General features: G+C 43.7%; 1 protein-coding gene across 1 annotated transcript in view; it reads right to left on the bottom strand.

Annotated features, from left to right (window-relative positions):
• The window catches only part of LOC5514741 (adenylate cyclase type 3), a 30,343-nt gene that overhangs the window by 3,027 nt on the left and 7,675 nt on the right, over positions 1 to 19,641 (bottom strand). The window contains exons 2-22 of the mRNA XM_048734731.1: positions 19,373 to 19,522; positions 18,274 to 18,407; positions 17,976 to 18,087; positions 17,628 to 17,752; positions 14,985 to 15,146; positions 14,331 to 14,484; positions 11,683 to 11,820; positions 9,755 to 9,792; positions 9,598 to 9,651; positions 8,746 to 8,809; positions 7,982 to 8,079; positions 7,147 to 7,234; positions 6,619 to 6,732; positions 5,958 to 6,059; positions 5,472 to 5,647; positions 4,822 to 4,903; positions 4,250 to 4,411; positions 3,237 to 3,383; positions 1,156 to 1,248; positions 751 to 862; positions 250 to 374 (exon numbers count right to left, since the gene is read on the bottom strand). Coding sequence (XP_048590688.1) covers positions 250 to 374; positions 751 to 862; positions 1,156 to 1,248; positions 3,237 to 3,383; positions 4,250 to 4,411; positions 4,822 to 4,903; positions 5,472 to 5,647; positions 5,958 to 6,059; positions 6,619 to 6,732; positions 7,147 to 7,234; positions 7,982 to 8,079; positions 8,746 to 8,809; positions 9,598 to 9,651; positions 9,755 to 9,792; positions 11,683 to 11,820; positions 14,331 to 14,484; positions 14,985 to 15,146; positions 17,628 to 17,752; positions 17,976 to 18,087; positions 18,274 to 18,407; positions 19,373 to 19,522 — 2,430 coding nt within the window. The remainder of the gene's footprint in view (positions 1 to 249; positions 375 to 750; positions 863 to 1,155; positions 1,249 to 3,236; positions 3,384 to 4,249; positions 4,412 to 4,821; positions 4,904 to 5,471; positions 5,648 to 5,957; positions 6,060 to 6,618; positions 6,733 to 7,146; positions 7,235 to 7,981; positions 8,080 to 8,745; positions 8,810 to 9,597; positions 9,652 to 9,754; positions 9,793 to 11,682; positions 11,821 to 14,330; positions 14,485 to 14,984; positions 15,147 to 17,627; positions 17,753 to 17,975; positions 18,088 to 18,273; positions 18,408 to 19,372; positions 19,523 to 19,641) is intronic.

Raw genomic sequence — 19,641 nt, 5'->3', positions numbered from 1 at the left:
GTTGTCCGCTTGCAGATTTGCTTAATAAGGAGGCAGTGGGCAACAAATTGGGCTAGGATTTATAGTAGCCATTTATGGGGTCCTGAGCAATTCAATCACGAAAGCGAAGGCTTTTAAAGGCTTGAAATGCGTTGTTTAATAACTTAGCATGCATTGTCCGAAATCTCCATCCTGCTCGCTATATTCTTCGTGTTATCCCCCCTCCCCTCCCCGCCATCGCCATGTGTATCGGAGGACCCCTTTGCTAACCTGAATACAGCCCGCTTTGCCCGTAGTCTCCATCCTACTCGCTACATTCACCGTGTTACCCCAGATATCATAATGCGGCTTTTTCGCGCCGATGACTCCAGCTACAATAGGGCCTTGACAAATACCTGGAAACAACAGGACGAAGCTTATTATTGCTTATTAGCTAAAAATGATATTAAGAAATTATAGGATTTTTGGGAAGACGAGACTGACATCTTGGTTTTTTCGGTCCAGCCAAGGTAAGCGATAAGCGAACAGCATGCTGGGACGACTTTAAAGGACGCCATTCAACATTACCGGTTTTCATTAACCCGTGAACTACACTTAAGTCTATTACATTTTATTGTGATCTGATTCTATTGTTCTCTTGTGTGTTTTACTGACTATAACCTTTTGACTTTCACACTTTGTTTCACGGGTTAATGAAAACCACTCTAACAATTAAAAAGTAGTTTCACCCGTCAACCGTGAAAGTGCCGGCAAGTTGAGCATTGCACCCACCGACGCGTAGAACGAATTGGTTGAAGGATTCCTGATTGATAAAGTCCAGCTTATCTCGCAAAGTAAGCGCGAAGTCGACGATGTCCACAAGGTTTTGGGATTCCTCTGCGTCCTGTGAAAAAAAAATCCATTCCATTCCAAGAACTAATGAATGAGAAAAGGATGTCGCACGTTACACATTAACGAGATTTTTTTTTACAAATTAACGAGATCTTTTAATCAAAGTGAAGCGTTAGAGATTTACTAGTAAAGATAAATATAAGAATGAGGGGGTATACAGGTATGTATATTGTGGTTCCAAGAATTTTATTGATGGAAATATAAAAATTGTATCAATACTTGTTCGAGCCCTCAATTTCCTAGCACACCACATTTTCCTAGAACCGGAAGTGACGTAGAACATACCTCGGACTCGGGTCTCAGACCGGAAGCCGCCATGTAAGTACTGCTGATCGTCTTGATCTTCTCGACGCCCAAGAACCGGGGGTCAGCCAGCACCTGTTGGCATGGCAACATAATGCAAATGAGTAAAATATCATTCAACCAAGAACATACAAAGGTAATCAGAAAGTCAGTTTTCCTACCATTAAAATCAGAAATGATAAAAGCGACAGTAATGATCAGCACGATGGCAGTGTTGATGGGGGATAGGAGTGGTCATATAAAGAGATGTGAACACCAGGGGTTGTGTACAGGATGGACTATCTAGGGAGGGGTACAGGATGGACTATCTAGGAAGGGGTACAGGATGGACTATCTAGGGAGGGGTACAGGATGGACTATCTAGGGATGGGTACAGGATGGACTATCTAGGGAGGGGTACAGGATGGACTATCTAGGGAGGGGAACAGGATGGACTATCTAGGGAGGGGTACAGGATGGACTATCTAGGGAGGGGTACAGGATGGACTATCTAGGGATGGGTACAGGATGGACTATCTAGGCAGGGGTACAGGATGGACTATGTAGGGAGGGGTACAGGATGGACTATCTAGGGAGGGGTACAGGATGGACTATCTAGGGAGGGGTACAGGATGGACTATCTAGGGAGGGGTACAGGATGGACTATCTAGGGAGGGGTACAGGATGGACTATCTAGGGAGGGGTACAGGATGGACTATCTAGGGATGGGTACAGGATGGACTATCTAGGGGGGGATTACAGGATGGACTATCTAGGGAGGGGTACAGGATGGACTATCTAGGGAGGGGTACAGGATGGACTATCTAGGGAGGGGTACAGGATGGACTATCTAGGGAGGGGAACAGGATGGACTATCTAGGGAGGGGTACAGGATGGACTATCTAGGGATGGGTACAGGATGGACTATCTAGGGAGGGGTACAGGATGGACTATCTAGGGAGGGGTACAGGATGGACTATCTAGGCAGGGGTACAGGATGGACTATCTAGGGAGGGGTACAGGATGGACTATGTAGGGAGGGGTACAGGATGGACTATCTAGGGAGGGGTACAGGATGGACTATCTAGGGAGGGGTACAGGATGGACTATCTAGGGAGGGGTACAGGATGGACTATCTAGGGAGGGGTACAGGATGGACTATCTAGGGAGGGGTACAGGATGGACTATCTAGGGAGGGGTACAGGATGGACTATCTAGGGAGGGGTACAGGATGGACTATCTAGGGAGGGGTACAGGATGGACTATCTAGGGAGGGGTACAGGATGGTCTATCTAGGGAGGGGTACAGGATGGACTATCTAGGGAGGGGTACAGGATGGACTATCTAGGGGTGGGTACAGGATGGACTATCTAGGGAGGGGTACAGGATGGACTATCTAGGGAGGGGTACAGGATGGACTATCTAGGGAGGGGTACAGGATGGACTATCTAGGGGTGGACACAGGGAAGACTATCCAGGGGTGGGTACAGGCAAGGCTATCCATGGGCAGGACAACAGCAGATTGTTGAGCTCCATTATGCAGGGCATCTGGTAAAGTGCGGTCAAAATCGGAAAATAGTGCGGTATTTTTTTTAATTAAAAAATTAGCGATAGTGCGGTAAGTAAAAAAAAAATTCCTCGAGTTCAGCTTTTTGGGGCGAAATATGATTTCGTGATGTTCTTACAAGATCAGCTATTGGAAAATTATATTCAATGGTATAGGAGCCTTGTTATTCTGTGGCTGTTGGTTGTCAGGCCAGCTCCATCTGCGAGGAACGTCTGGTATTTGTTCTTTGATTATGCAAACTATGCTATGATAGGCTTCAATTCGCTTGCAATTTACGATGTTTTGATGTTAATTGTTTGAGATTTGAACCAGGTATTTACATGCTGACCTTCAAGTTGGCCATGTTTTTAGCAAGTTTTTCACACACTATTATTTTCCGTGAGAGTTTTTTCCGAGATAGTGGCGGCATAGTGCAGAAAAAGTGTGAAAGTGCGGAAAAGTGCGTTTTTTGGTCAATAGTGCGGAACCGCACGGCCGCACTTTACCAGATGCCCTGATTATATCATTAAGTCCTAACCTCGTCAAAGTCGGTGATGACTTCATTGAGAAGACGTATACATTCTACACCTCCATTATTTATGTTGTCTTCTGAGTAAAACTCAGAGAAATTCGGGATCGAGGCGAACATGACGCTGACCCGCTTGTACGAGTGACTGTATAAATCCTGCAGAAAAGACAAACAAAGCAATGAAAGGTGCTGGGCAGGACTGACCTGCTTCAACGAATGATTGTATAAGGTAAGGTAAGGTAAACTGAGTGAAGTAAGGTGAGATGTGGTGAGGTAAGAAGGTGTGGTGAGGTGAGGTGAGATGTGGTTAGGTAAGGTGTGTGGAGGTGAGGTGAGGTGTGCGGAGGTGAGGTGAGATGCGGTGAGGTGAGGTGTGGTGAGGTAAGGTGAGGTGTGGTGAGATGTGGTGAGGTGTGAGGAGGTTAAGTGAGATGTGGTGAGGTGAGGTGAGATGCGGTGAGGTAAGTTGAGGTGTGGTGAGGTGAGATGTGGTAAGGTGTGGTGAGGTGAAGTGAAATGTGGTGAGGTGAGGTGTGGTGAGATGTGGTGAGGTAAGGTGAGGCGTGCTGTGGTGAGATGTGGTGAAGGTGAGGTGTGGTGAGGTGAGATGTGGTGAGGTGTGGGGAGGTGAGGTGAGGCGTGGTGAGATGAGGTGAGATGCGGTGAGGTGAGATGCTGTGAGGTGAGGTGAGATGTGGTGAGGTGAGGTGTGGTGAGGTGAGATGCGGTGAGGTGAGATGCGGTGAGGTGAGGTGAGATGTGGTGATGTCAGGTGGGATGAAGTGTGGTGAGTACAAGTAAGGTGAGGTAAAATAAGGCGAGATGTGGTGAGGTGAGGTTAAGTGAGATGAGGTGAGGTAAGAAAGGCAAGGTAGGATAAGCCAAGGAAGGGGGGGGGGTTGAGATGACAAATGAGAGGTAAGATACGGTAATGTGAATGTAAGGTAGGATAAGGCAGGGCAAGAAATTCCCCACACCAAGGCAGGATAAGGAAAACACCAAGGAAAGTGGTGGTCACGCACCGTCTCATCCTTATTCTGGTGTTGCAGAAAGTGGTCTGCCACATGACCAGGTAGAATATTGTATAACAATTTCTGGTTTATTCGTCTTAACTCTTCAACCTCCTTTTTCTTTTCATCCGCCTCCATCTTCCACAAGAAGAGCAGTCTTGCAGTACGCTCAACCTGAGAGAATAAAAAAGCAGTTAGACCTAAAATGTAAGCACTCACAAAAAACATCTCAAACATCCCGTTTAACCTTGTAAGGTAGCCCCGCCTTGATTTCCACTGCTTAACGTAAACAGAACACGATTTCAGACTTTCAAAATGTCAGGATTTTTAATGACCGTTTCAGGGCTGTTTCCCAAAAATCCACTAAATTTTGGGTACTTTTTTGGGTATTTTGTTTTTGTATTGCAGCTCACAATGCAACCTGCAATACAATTAAAAAAATATTATAATGTGGGCGCATTTCAAGTTGCAAGAGCGTGTATCTTCTCTATGGAGCCTGCATTTTTTTATTCATCATTGTTGCATTTCAAGTTGCATGAAAAATTGCCTCGTATAACATGACGTTAATCTTAGAACACTTTTACCTGTCGCCCGTGGAGGGCAAGGATGATGAAGGTCAAAGCAAGTACAACCGATGAAAAGTACATCTTTGGAACAAACGTCGACCTGGAGCAAATAAAAGCATTCCTTATTAAACTCCATCATCATTACCGAATACTACCGAGTCATTCTCGGAATAGAACCGAGTTGTCTCGAAATAGTACCGAACAGTACCGAATGATTCTCGGAATGGCACTGAATAGTACCGAGTCATTCTCGGAATGGTACCGAATAGTACCGAGTCATTATCGGAAAAGCACCGTACACTACTGTGTCCTATTAATTGTTCCCAGTCATTCTTTAAATAGTGCTGAACACTACTTCATGGAATAGCACCGAACACGTCCTTCACGAAATAGCACTTATTCAACATCGAAAAGGTACCGAACAACCGAATACAGCAACTAGATAATACCCATAACCAGTCACTTCTGCATAGATACTGGATTCGCTTGTCCTGTCTAGCGAGTTTGTAGCGTACTTACCGCTGTTAAAATAAACATATTTGTCGTAGTTTACGAAGAGCTTGTCCTGTCAAGCGAGGTTGTAGCGTACTTACCCGCTGTTAAAATAAACATATTTGTCGTAGTTTACGAAGAGCTTGTCCTGTCTAGCGAGGTTGTAGCCTACTTACCCGCTGTTAAAATAAACATATTTGTCGTAGTTTACGAAGAGCTTGTCCTGTCTAACGAGGTTGATGATCCAGTAGGCTATGAGTACACCAATCATCAGCATGACCTTGAGCGCGTGACTTAGCTGGACAAGGACCGAGATCCCAACCAGAATCAGGATACCGTTGTACGAGAAGTACTAGGAACGAGAATCGGGATGTAGTCAGACGAGTCTGTTAGTCACTCAGAATGGTACAACAGGGCTAGCATCCACAGTGGTAATATGTGTTTTAGTCTTTAAGTACTGTGCCTGGAAATTCTACCACAGGAACGATATCCTTATTCAATGTGTGTGCTAGTGTGTTAAGGCTGTTACTTGAGATGGTGCAAGAAAAGCTTATCTTCAGCAGATTTATTGTGTCATCAGCACAAGTATAACTATCATCTATAAATGTGAAAGCAAGGATTCATTAAATTAAAATAGCCGTTTAATATTGCATCATATTTACCTGTGGGTATTCACAATACTCGCTAGTGGGATCCAGTGATTTAGATTGATTAATCCATGTGCGAATCATATCACTTGAGACATCTCTTGAAGAGCAATCCAACTGTAAAGTAACACAGAGAATAACTTAGTAAACATAATGGAAGTAAAGTAAAGGGTGATAAACTCAAAATAGCTTTACAAAGTAAGTGATATATATATGAAAATAACGTCAAGAAATGCTAGAAACAACTAAATACAAAACAAATCCTTAAGCCAAAGACTTAAAATACACCAAAAGCAAATAATTATAGTTAAGTACCTGCGCGGTAGGAGAAACAGGGAATCGGGTGAAGGTGGTACATAATATAAGGCTAACAACTAGCGCCATGACAAAACTTAACAATGACACAGCGTGAGACCAATGATATGAGACTGGTGTTCCAAGATAGAAGTCAGTCAAATGGATGGTTGTAGCAAGGGAGGAAATAAAGGAATTTATTGGAGCTTCTTCGCTCTAAGTACGCCCGCTTGGAAGAAGGTGCCATTATTAACAGTGTTGTTTAATTGTAGGAGAATAGTCTTTGGGTTTCGAAGATGTCTTTATTGAGGAGGTCTCACTGTATGGGGAAAGTCTATGGGTTTCAAAGATATCCTTATTAACGGGGTTCCACTGTACTTACAAAGTCTATAAGCTCAGCTCCAGCGAGTACAATGACGCATAGGGCAGCGACGAGAGTGCGTGCTGGCTTGCTTCCTTCCAGTAAGTACGAGACGGAAAGCACAGGCCCACATGTCTTAGAAAAAAAATCAAACAATTATTAGACAACAAATGCACGTGAGAATGTTTATCATCGTGATACACTTTACTATTATATGCACTTAGACTATTTTGTACTCTCACATATAAGATTCCTCTACCAAAATAAGATAAAACCAATACATCCATATATAATAAGATGGGTATGTGTCAGTCGTGGCATTTTCCAACTACGGGGTCTCGACACTTACGGCATTTCGCCATGTACGGGATTTTGCCATCTACGGCATAACGCTATCTACGGTATTTAGCCTTCTACGGTATTTTGCCATTTACGACATTTCGCCATGTATGGTATTTTGTCATCCATGGGGTTTTCTGTCTACAGGGTTTATTTCCATGTTATTCATGAGTGTTGCAACCATCTGTTACTATATAAAGGGTATGTTACCTGAGGAAATTTGACGGCAAATGTGAGGACCGTAGGGACAAACATCAATAAAAACCCGATACCAAATACCAGATGACTTCGTAACGACCTGAAATAGAATGCCATTGTTTATCATCAATATTTCCTCACCCAGGCGAATAACACTTATACTATAAGTAATGGTAGATTTCACTCTTAAATATCATCACATGCATATAGCATGGAGTTAATATAAAAATATATTGGTGCGTTAATGATAAACTAGGCCTTATTTCCAATGAAAAACCATATGTGAAGTTATGTGTCAGAGCATTTTTTTAGCTAAGAGTGACTTATATGTTAATACTTCTGAGGTGAAGAAAAAGAACATCTTGAGAATAATCCATGACTTTTGAACAAACTCCACCTTATGTACTACTGCGGTTTTCAATAACCCGCAAACTCTAATTTCCAAAAGCCGAATCGCCTTCTGGCTTCCGCCATGAAAAATGCTCGAGGTATTTTCATTGGCCAACATTGAAACGGTTTTCAATCACGCCACCCTCCGCAAGACAATGGTCAATAAAAGCACTAAATGTACTTCCGTTAGTTTAGATGACGGAAGCCACAAAGCGTTTTAGATGAAATTATTTACAAAAGTTCGCAGAATATAAAACTCGTAGTAACAACGCATTCGGTTCCAGATATGCAAGAGGCAAGTTGCACCCAGGCTTCTGATAACAGCTCGTCTGGTAAAACCAGACAAGCCAAGTTTGTAGGGCAAGCAACCACTCGCCCTTCCGTCGGCATTCCCTCGTCAGGATTTCGGAAATGAGATAAGCGAAAAACCGTTCAATCAAGTAAAAGCGATACTTACGTCGGCAGAATGGCGAGCTCTACGAAATAACAGCACAACATGATGATGCATAGACAGGAAAGAGCTTCGGAGCACATGTCTTGCTTTTCAAGCGCGTACTGAAACACGTAACAGAAACGCGATCAATGTTTCTTAGACGCATAATAAAACATGTAACAGAAACGCGATCAATGCCTCTTAAACGCATAATAAAACATGTAACAGACACGTGATCAATGCTTCTTAGACGCTTAATAAAACATGTAACAGAAACGTGATCAATGCTTCTTAGACGCATAATAAAACATGTAACAGAAACGCGATCAATGCCTCTTAAACGCATAATAAAACATGTAACAGACACGTGATCAATGCTTCTTAGACGCTTAATAAAACATGTAACAGAAACGTGATCAATGCTTCTTAGACGCATAATAAAACAAGTAACAGAAAGACGATCAATGCTTCTCGAGCGCGTACTATAGCACGGAACTAAAACGCATTCAATGCTACTCAAGCGCATACTAAAATATGGTTGCAAATAAAGGAATTCATTGGAACTTCGTTGCAAACGATTTTATTACAAAAACTCGAGTCAGGAGTTAATATATTCCATTTCTACCTTCAAATATATTTTACCCTAATTAATTTAGGATCATTGATTATTTTTATCCACAAACCCTGGGTTCAGACCCTAGGGTTTAAATTCTCATCACCCAGCTGAATGAGACTTTGAAGATATCGGTAAGGAGAATTTGTATTTAGAAAATTGGTTCAGCTCGTACCTGGTACTCGACGTCATAGTTCTTGAATCTAAGCGTGACAGGATTCATGTCTTCTTGAATTTTTCTACAAAGACAAAGCGATAGGGAATATACACGGGCACCCTGTGGAAAGCCAGGTTGCACCTCCAAACAAGGTGTACAACTAGCGCCACTCGACAGTGCTGAAAAACGCAAGACTAGTTCCAGTACCGCGCGGTTAAACAAGCCGGATTGTTTTAAAATGGCGGCTTTTTACCGGCGAACTGTCACATTTTGGCAAATGCTAAGAAAACTAGACCAAACAAAAGGCTATAATTTTCTTTATGACCCCCTTATTATCACACAAATCTGTCATCTTTTGTACAGTATGGGTTTAATGCTGTACAGTTAGTCAAAACAGCAACTGAAGTCAGCCTTTCGCACCGTTACTCGAACGATTCAACACTACGATTGTGCTTGTTTTCGCCAGAACACGCGCATGCGCATACGTTATTCAGCACTGTCGCGCCAACCCTACCGGGCCAGCAAATACCGACGCTGTCATCCTAGCAAAATACCAAGTGAGAGAAAGCATCCACTTCCATGATTTGGGGGAGCTGTTGCAATTACCGAATGGTAAAGAAAGCATAAGATGCTATTTTCAGGTGGTTACCTTTAGATTTGAACACAAGAACAAAGGTGTGGATAACAAGGCTATCTGTCCGTCCGTCTAACTCTCTGCCAACTGTCTGTCCGTCTATCTGTCTGAACTGTCTATCCGTCCGTCTTTCTGCCGTCTTTCAGCCCAACTGTCCGTCCATTCGTCTGTCTGTCCATCCGTCTGTTTGCCTGACTATCAGTCTAACTCATCTTTCTAATATTATATATCCTCACCCTACTGTTCGTTCATCGAGAACTTCACAGAGGAGTTTATTGAGCATTTTCTCGCTAAAAGGTAAGAAAGAGGCACTTTAGTTTAGCTGCAAGAGTTAAATTCAGTAAAAAATTCAAGGGCACTACATCTATTAGCTCCAGCGGGAAATACACGTACTTTGACGTCGTTGATGCATCCGATTTTTCGGAATCCTCCTAAAAAATCAAGGAAAGGAGATTCAGTAATCAAAACTGAGGATGTAGAATAATGTCAGGTGAGCCTAAGTGCCATTGATGATGATGGTAAAGATGATGATGATCATCATAATAATCGTGCTGCGAACAGTAATGATTGTTCATGATAATGATTGGAAATATGATGATATATGAAGGCAATGATGGTGATAATGATGGTAATGATGATTATGACGATGATTACGAATCTGGGAACACGATAGACTGCTGGCCGTCTTTCATTTAGCAGAAAGTCCAAACGTTAGGCGCGACAATGGCGGGGTTTCTCCGGACTATCTCCGGACTATATCCGAGCGCTCACCCGACCTAGAAGGAAACCTGGTCCCACGAAGGTTTCGCGCCTACTGCGTATATTAGGGTTATTTAGATCCACGACGCCGGCAAGAAGACGCCGCCTCGCGCACGTTCGTTTGCGCGCGCACGCTTTTCTTGCCGGTGTCGCGTCCTGTTCAGGACGGCATTTCATGCTTTTTCACGTCCTCTTCAGGACGGGACGCCGGCAAAAATTAGCGTGCCCGCGCAATCGAACGTGCGCAAGGCGGCGTCCTCTTGCCGGCGTCGTTGATCTAAATCACCCTATTGTTATTAGGGACCTTAAAGCCGCATTGTCACCAGTTTACTTCCGGAGGTCCGTCGGAAACCTCAACCGTCAAAAGACAAAAGAACCTATTAGAATCCGCGCTATAAAACGGGCCATCCGCTCTAAATTATCAGTCAAATCCTCGAAGAAACTTCCAAAAGAAACACTGCTTTTAAAATTTTGAAATATTTTTTCGCGTTTTCCGTTAAAAATCGTCACCAGTTTACTTCCGGTCGATTACGTAACAATCTCCGATGATTTTTAACGGAAAACGCGAAAAATATTTCAAAATATTGAAAGCAGTGTGTCTATTGGAAGTTTCTTCGAGGATGTGATCGATAATTTAGAGCGGATGGCCTGTTAAATATCTCGGATTCTAATAGATTCTTTTGTCTTATAACGGTTGAGGTTTCCGTCGGACCTCCGGAAGTAAACTGGTGACAATGCGGCTTTAAGGAACGACAACTGCAACGCGGACGCCGACGGCAGAAAACAATGGAATTTGATTCAGAATTCAATAGTAGCACGTGGAAATGCGTTATGTCTGATACATTTCAGCCGTTTTCCGTAAAACCACGAACGTGGAAACTCCAAGTTTCACGGTCAACTGAGGACGCGGACGTTTGCACTGTAAACTCCATTAACTACGTTCGCTGCTGTAGAAATAATGTCCTTAGTTTATTTTTATCTGTCTCTGATTATAATGTTTTGCTTATTCCATTGCGAATAAATTATTATTGATCGCCACGCGCAAAAACATCTTTATCGATCGCGTTGTCCTAGCCGTCGTCGTCGTCCTTGCTTGAGTCCCTATTATGAACTACGGACGCGAAAAGACAGACTGGCACGCTGGCTTGTTACATGAATAGGGACCTTAAGCGACGACAAAGGCGACTACCGTGAGAACGTGATCCCCAAATCAGCTTTCATACTTTGCGCTCAATTTTAAATTAGTTATGATACAATTCACTCATTCATGTATTCCCCCAAAAAACTATAGTAAACCCTAGAATCTTATTTCTAACATAACGAACAAGGATAGTCTAGTTTTCAGCGCACACGTTTCCGTCCTCGCTAGACCGCGAAACTTGGAGTTTTCACGTTGTAGTTTGAAGGAAATTGGCTGAAATGTATCAGACAGAATCCATTTCATGGTATTTTTCACGTCTGGCTCTTTGAATTCTCAACTGTTTTATGCCGTTGCCGTTTGCGTTGCCGTTGTCGTTGCTTAAGGTCCCTAATGTTATGATGTGGATGGCGGTGTCTTATACCATATAAGACGAGGTCCTGCGTCTGTTGCCATCGCGACCGATAATTGAGTCTTTATCATTCGCCACCTCTGGTGGAGAAGACGACCTTCTCTTTTCGGGTGAGGTTTCCGGTGGTAACACAAGTGTATCCAGGTCCTCCTACAATAGGAAACATCAAAGTCACACTCTTCTTAGAAAATCTTATAGGAAGATCTTAGCATACTTATATGCGTTGGATGGCTTTCCGGCATGAAAGGAAGAAAAAAAAAAAGAAATCTCGGTGTTCGCATTCCGTGGCCGCCATCTTGAAGTTTGCGCGGCGCAGGGGATGGGGGTAAGGGGTAAGGGGGGGGGGGGGGGGGGTGAGTAAAGAAATCATAATCCAAGATGGCGGAAAACTCATAATCTAAGTAACGGTAGCGACATGCGAATGCCGAGTTTTCGGATTTTGTTTTGCCAGAAAAAAAAAAATGAAAAAAGAAACCTCCAACCCCCATAGGTAGAGACTAGGGAAATCTTAATATAATTGTTGAAATATCTTATTATTTTGGAAAATAACACAAAATACTGTCCATAGCAATCTGTAAGCCTCTGTACATTGTAGGCTGGATATTAGAATTATCAGTTATTTATAATGTATATTTAGCGGCAATAACATATTAGTCATACGAGTCAGGACTAGAGTCTTTACAGCAGTTTTCAGCAAATTGCCTTCTGGTTTCCGTCATTCAAAATCCTTGAAGCTTGTTCATTGGCCAGCACTGAAATGGCTTAAGATCACGCTTCTTCTTTGAGGAGCTGACCAATCAAGGCACCGAATGCAATTCGTTTGAATGACGGTAGCCAGAAAGCGGTTTCGCAGTTGGAAATTGTTGACAAGATTTCGCAGAATATTAAAAATCGCAGTAAGCGGGGCGGTTTTCCCCCCTCGTCGCTCTCCTCCCCCCCAACTGCCCTGCGTTCTTTTTGTGCGCTCGCTCCCAGGAACCGACGCGGCTCAAAATACAAGATGGCGCCCGATCACCGAACGAAGAGCGAATTTCCGCGATAATAAAACACCGAGTACCGTCCGCAAGCAGGCTTAGGCGCGTAGTTTGCGTGATATGTAAGAATCACGCTCGCTGCCGCTCTGTCGAACACAAATCTAATCAGAAGACAACTTGTCACCGAGACGTCAGTGCTATCGTCGATAACAGAAAGACGTTCCGACGCTAAAATATCCTAAGCGCGTTTTAATGAGCCATATTTTTGTATCCGTCATTTATAGAATGAGAGTTAAATCCAAACAGGAAACTTCTACTTGGCAGGATCTGAGACGTGATAAATGATTGAAGGAAATGATCAAAGACCGTTATCTTCACTCGACGGAAAAACCTTGCGCGCAAGAACTGCGAACAGATAATGAAAGACATGCCAACATTTCGTACAATGGCCCTCGCATTTCGGACTGATTTTCCCAATTCAAGACACTAATACCAAGAGGCTGAAATGCGCACTTCCAAGACTTTGCCTTCATTTTATATTTTCATATACACTGAAATTTAGGGATTTAGGAACACTCCTAAGCATATTTTCAGCCTTAAAATGCTCCAAAATTAAAAACGGCCCAGCTTTATGAAAATTAGATGTTCTCATAAAAAATATTTTACGTATTTTACTCCATTCACAAAGTTTAGTAAGGGCTATTGTAGTGTTGTTTCACTAGAAGTTTTCGTCATCGGAACTTTACGGATGATCCATCCGACCATCCAGCCATCCGACGATCGAGTGACACAGAAGTCCCACAATAACTCGTAAATGCTTTGCAAGCATTCACGAGTTAAAAACGCTGTCAGTGCAAAGGCAAAGGCATATGAACGACCGAAGGTGCTTATGGGTATAATTATTTATAAAATAAAGGTTATAAAAACTCTAGTGATGCCAGAACCATAAATTAATTAATTTCATCGCACAATCAATACTTTTTTCCCCGCTTATAAACTTGTTAGATATATAATTCGGTTGTAGAACTACAATTTGCCAATCGACGTTTGCGCTGACAATTTAATTAGAAATAGGTCTACACCTATTTCCTGTAGAATTCTTGTTTATGTCCTTATAAACATTCAGATACAAGAATGCGGCCTTTTAGCGCTACCCATGCGGGCTAGCCACCGCGGGGTAAGACACATGGATTCTCGGGTGCAAATTTTTTTGAAATAGGTGTATACATTCGAGGTGTACCTTTTTCGGCTTAATTTTCGCGAGTCTTTAAATTCATAAAAAATTTTTAAACGCGAGAATCGCGATTTTAAGTACGCGATCTTTGCAAAATTTAATAGATCTAGAAAAAATGATAATAAAGATTGAAGGTTCTATTGAGAACGAAACTATTGATAATGGTTGGAGGAACAAAAACACTGTGAGACTGATTTTTAAGGCAATTAATCAGCCGCTAAGGGGCAGCTCGTTGGTTTTGTCTCAATATATTTGTTCTGTTTTAGTCATTGATTAACGTCATTTTTTGGAAAAACGAAAAAAAGAACTTGAACTTCGTATTCGCGAAATTATATCCCATGCAAATACATTTTTTTTCGCGTTTGCAAAATTAAAGACTCGCGAAATGCTCTGAGAAAACTTTCGCGAAATTTAATATGCGTTTGATAAAAGCGGTATAAATGCTAGCCCACCTTCTCCCCGTCCCATATTGGCTTCGCTTGTGTTATCAGGTACGTCTTGATTTTCTTATCCGCGAGATAGTCGTCACGTGACCCGCCGTCACCGTCTTCCACCTCGAAGTAGTCTTTGATGGAGTTCAGCGTCGGTTCAGAAATGTGCACCCGACTAAGGACGACAAAATTCACTCTTAGGCACGATCACTGTCACGTCACGGGACGGTCACGAACACATCACGTTTACGAACACAGACACGATCACGGTCACGTCAGGTGACGGTCACGAGCTAAGTCACAGTGACGGGACGGTCACGAACACAGACACGATCACGGTCACGTCAAGTTACAGTAACGAACACAGACACGGTCACGAACATAAACACGATCAGGATCACCTCACGAGGAGGGTCGAAAGCACAGACAGTCACGAACACAAACATGATCACGGTCACGTCAGGTGACGGTAACGAACTAAGTCACAGACACGTTCACGCCACGGGTCGGTCAAGAGCACAGACAAGCAACAGTTAAAGGGAATACTCAAATAATGCATTGCTTTAACAGCAGATATGGTTGACAGTATACAGATACTATTACTCATGAAAACAATTAAATGCACATTTTCACGAGCAGACGTCACGTCCAGGAATATAAGCACGACAAGCTTACCCAGGAATGCCTCCAGACTCCATATGATTGGCAAGTGTGACGTCATTTGACCACGCCTCGAATTGCCACTTTCTTTGCCCCAGGACCCCCGCCAGCACCATGCCGGTGTGGATTCCCACGCGCATGTTCAGAGATTTGACGCCTTTCTCCTCACGCACGTGGCTGCAAAAAAAATGTAATAGTGTGTGAGGCTAAATTCAAACGACGTATTACCCATGATTCGTATTCAAAGCAAATGCATGCAAATGAAGATGAAACAATCGACTTGATTCATTTGCACGCATTTGCATTGAATACGGCTTATGGATAATACGAGGTTTGAACTTAGACAGAGAAATGGAAATGTTGATCGATTTTGGTTATTCTTTCAGTTGTGTTTATACGCAATATGCTCCGCCATGTCTAGCTCCGTGTGAACAGCGTACAATGCACAATTAGGTTACAAGTTCCCCCATGTCTAGCTCCGTGTGAACAGCGCAATGCACACTTAGGTGACAAAATCCACCATGTCTAGCTCCGTGTGAACAGCGTACAATGCACACTTAGGTAACAAGTCCCACCATGTCTAGCTCCGTGTGAACAGCGCAATGCACACTTAGGTTACAAAATCCACCATGTCTAGCTCCGTGTGAACAGCGCAATGCACACTTAGGTTACAAGTTCCACCATGTCTAGCTCCGTGTGAACAGCGCGCAATGCACACTTAGGTTACAAGTTCCGCCATGTCTAGCTCCGTGTGAACAGCGCACAATGCACACTTAGGTAACAAGTTCCACCATGTCTAGCTCAGTCTGAGCAGCGCAATGCACACTTAGGTTACAAGTTCCGCCATGTCTAGCTCCGTGTGAACAGCGCGCAATGCACACTTAGGTTACAAGTTCCGCCATGTCTAGCTCCGTGTGAACAGCGCGCAATGCACACTTAGGTTACATGTTCCGCCATGTCTAGCTCCGTGTGAACAGCGCAATGCACACTTAGGTTACAAGTTCCACCATGTCTAGCTCAGTCTGAGCAGCGCAATGCACACTTAGGTTACAAGTTCCGCCATGTCTAGCTCCGTGTGAACAGCGCGCAATGCACACTTAGGTTACAAGTTCCGCCATGTCTAGCTCCGTGTGAACAGCGCGCAATGCACACTTAGGTTACAAGTTCCGCCATGTCTAGCTCCGTGTGAACAGCGCAATGCACACTTAGGTTACAAGTTCCACCATGTCTAGCTCAGTCTGAGCAGCGCAATGCACACTTAGGTTACAAGTTCCGCCATGTCTAGCTCCGTGTGAACAGCGCGCAATGCACACTTAGGTTACAAGTTCCGCCATGTCTAGCTCCGTGTGAACAGCGCAATGCACACTTAGGTTACAAGTTCCGCCATGTCTAGCTCCGTGTGAACAGCGCAATGCACACTTAGGTTACAAAATCCACCATGTCTAGCTCCGTGTGAACAGCGCAATGCACACTTAGGTTACAAAATCCACCATGTCTAGCTCCGTGTGAACAGCGCAATGCACACTTAGGTTACAAGTTCCGCCATGTCTAGCTCCATGTGAACAGCGTACAATGCACACTTAGGTTACAAGTTCCGCCATGTCTAGCTCCGTGTGAACAGCGCAATGCACACTTAGGTTACAAGTTCCGCCATGTCTAGCTCCGTGTGAACAGCGCAATGCACACTTAGGTTACAAAATCCACCATGTCTAGCTCCGTGTGAACAGCGCAATGCACACTTAGGTTACAAGTTCCGCCATGTCTAGCTCCGTGTGAACAGCGTACAATGCACACTTAGGTTACAAGTTCCGCCATGTCTAGCTCCGTGTGAACAGCGCAATGCACACTTAGGTTACAAGTTCCACCATGTCTAGCTCAGTCTGAGCAGCGCAATGCACACTTAGGTTACAAGTTCCGCCATGTCTAGCTCCGTGTGAACAGCGCGCAATGCACACTTAGGTTACAAGTTCCGCCATGTCTAGATCGGTTTAACAGCGCACAAAGCACACTTAGGTAACAAGTTCCACCATGTCTAGCTCCGTGTGAACAGCGCGCAATGCACACTTAGGTAACAAGTTCCGCCATGTCTAGCTCCGTGTGAACAGCGCGCAATGCACACTTAGGTAACAAGTTCCACCATGTCTAGCTCCGTGTGAACAGCGCGCAATGCACACTTAGGTAACAAGTTCCACCATGTCTAGCTCCGTGTGAACAGCGCAATGCACACTTAGGTAACAAGTTCCACCATGTCTAGCTCCGTGTGAACAGCGCGCAATGCACACTTAGGTAACAAGTTCCACCATGTCTAGCTCCGTGTGAACAGCGCGCAATGCACACTTAGCTAACAAGTCCCACCATGTCTAGCTCCGTGTAAACAGCGCGCAATGCACACTTAGCTAACAAGTCCCACCATGTCTAGCTCCGTGTGAACAGCGCAATGCACACTTAGGTAACAAGTTCCACCATGTCTAGCTCCGTGTGAGCAGCGCAATGCACACTTAGGTAACAAGTTCCACCATGTCTAGCTCCGTGTGAACAGCGCGCAATGCACACTTAGGTAACAAGTTCCGCCATGTCTAGCTCCGTGTGAACAGCGCGCAATGCACACTTAGGTTACAAGTTCCGACATGTCTAGCTCCGTGTGAACAGCGCACTTACGCAATATGCTCTACCATGTCCAAACCCATATTAACAGCGCATAATGCGTGGTTACAGCTGTCATCCAGACCCGAGATGCAGTAGTAACAGTCGCCAAGAATTTTGATTCGAAGACAGTGATTTTTCTGAAAAAATAAATAAATAAAATAAACACCAATATGTATCAGATTTGCCATTCAAACTATATATATCGTCTTCTTGATCTTCTTTATTAACAACAACAATAATAACATCGTCGGCATTCAACACCTTTTTCCATTTTTTTGCTACAACCATTTCCCTGCTCATCATCATAAACATCGTCATCATCAACATCATCATCATCTCATACATCTTTAATCATCTTACCGCGGCGAGTTTGTCAAAATTGGCGAAGAGTTCGTTAAGAGTAACGATCAGCTGTTCCGCAGTGCACTTGGATGACAACTCCGTGAAGCCCACAATGTCCGCAAACAATATACTGGGAGGCAAAACGTTAATAAACGATGTAAACATTTTTGTAAAAAGCTTCCTGCACATGTCGTGATTTTGATGAAGTTTCCAATAAGGGCGTGGCAAACACGTAGCTCTTCCTTACCTGTACATGTCGCTTGCTTTGATGAAAAATCTAGGATAAGGGCGTGGCAACACGCGTCATTTTTTTTACCTGCACGTATCGTGTGTCCTGATGAAAAGCTTCTTGAAGGCGTTGTCTGTAAGAGCAGGGTTTCCATCTCCCTCGAAATCCTTCGTCATCTCTTCGGCCACATGTTTGGGTAAAACAGACAGGAGCAAACGCCTCTGTCAAAGAGATGATATAATAATCAGACAGCAGTATTGAGCTCGTTGTTTGACGTCATGTGTGATGTCAAGTTTTACCTAACATGTCATATCTTGTTGCCGATGTCCTTGAAGAAGTTAAGGACGGCACGACTTCGAAAATGGCTACGGCTGTCACACTAAAGCAGAGCGGCGAAGAATAAAATCTTTAAATGAAAATAAGCCCTTGATTGATTGATCGATCGATTGAGTGATTGTCACGTCGGAACATTATAATGTATATGGGTTCTGGTTACCTTTAATGGGGTGTAGAGTGTATAGGGTTAGGGTAGAAGGGGGTGTGTTCTGGTAACCTATTGGCTTTGCGTAGGGATGGGGTAGAAGAGGTGGTGTGGGTTCTCGTTGCCTATTGTTGGTTCTGCGTGTATAGGGATAGAGTAAAAGGAAAAGGAATGTTCATGTTACTTGTTGTTAGTTCTGCTCTTATACGGTAGAAGGGATGGGGGGGTCCTCGTTACCTGTTGTTGGCTCTACGTGTATAGGAATAGGGAGAAGGGAGGGGTGTGTGCTAGATACCTTTAGTCGGTTCTACGCGCATAGGACATGACGGGAAAGCATGACGTGACGCTTCAAATAAGCCCATTTCACATCCAATCAGGCGATACAACAAAGGCAAACAAAATACCAAGATGCGACTTTTTGTAAAGTGTCATTGAAATTTGAGCTTTTCGTCCCTGAGCTCATACATAGCGCAAGGGTGGTTAATGGAAAATTATCCTAAAAAGCCAAAATCTGGTTATGTGCACTTCGGCCTCACGTTTGTGTTTTTAAAATCAGTCTGTAATACAAGGAACCTATAGCCACTGAAGAAATTGTGTCTTCTCTCTCCTCTATCTGGAATTGCTTGTTTTCCAGGATAGAAGTGGGGGAGTGTGTTGTTGGTTTTGCGTGTATAGGAAATGGGAAAAAGGTTGTGTTCTAGTTACCTGTTGCTGGTTCTGCGCGTCCAATGTAAGCTTCACTTCTAGAGACTCCCTCGTCTCCAGGACGGATCGTCTCTGCTTACGGTCTGCGATGTGATAATCGATTGCGCCCAGAATATTTGCGCACACGAACACCAAGGTGTTGGCGACAAGCTAGTAGGATAATAATACAGCGTTGTCAGTTAAGACCCCCTAATCATTTGTAACCCGCACACCCCAGGGGTTGAATTGAAAAGGGGGTTACATGAGCAGTTTCGCATCTAGCTAGCGCT

This window comes from Nematostella vectensis, chromosome 11, assembly GCF_932526225.1.
Source record: "Nematostella vectensis chromosome 11, jaNemVect1.1, whole genome shotgun sequence".
Taxonomy (NCBI): Eukaryota; Metazoa; Cnidaria; class Anthozoa; order Actiniaria; family Edwardsiidae; genus Nematostella; species Nematostella vectensis.
This window is presented reverse-complemented; position numbering and strand designations above follow the sequence as displayed.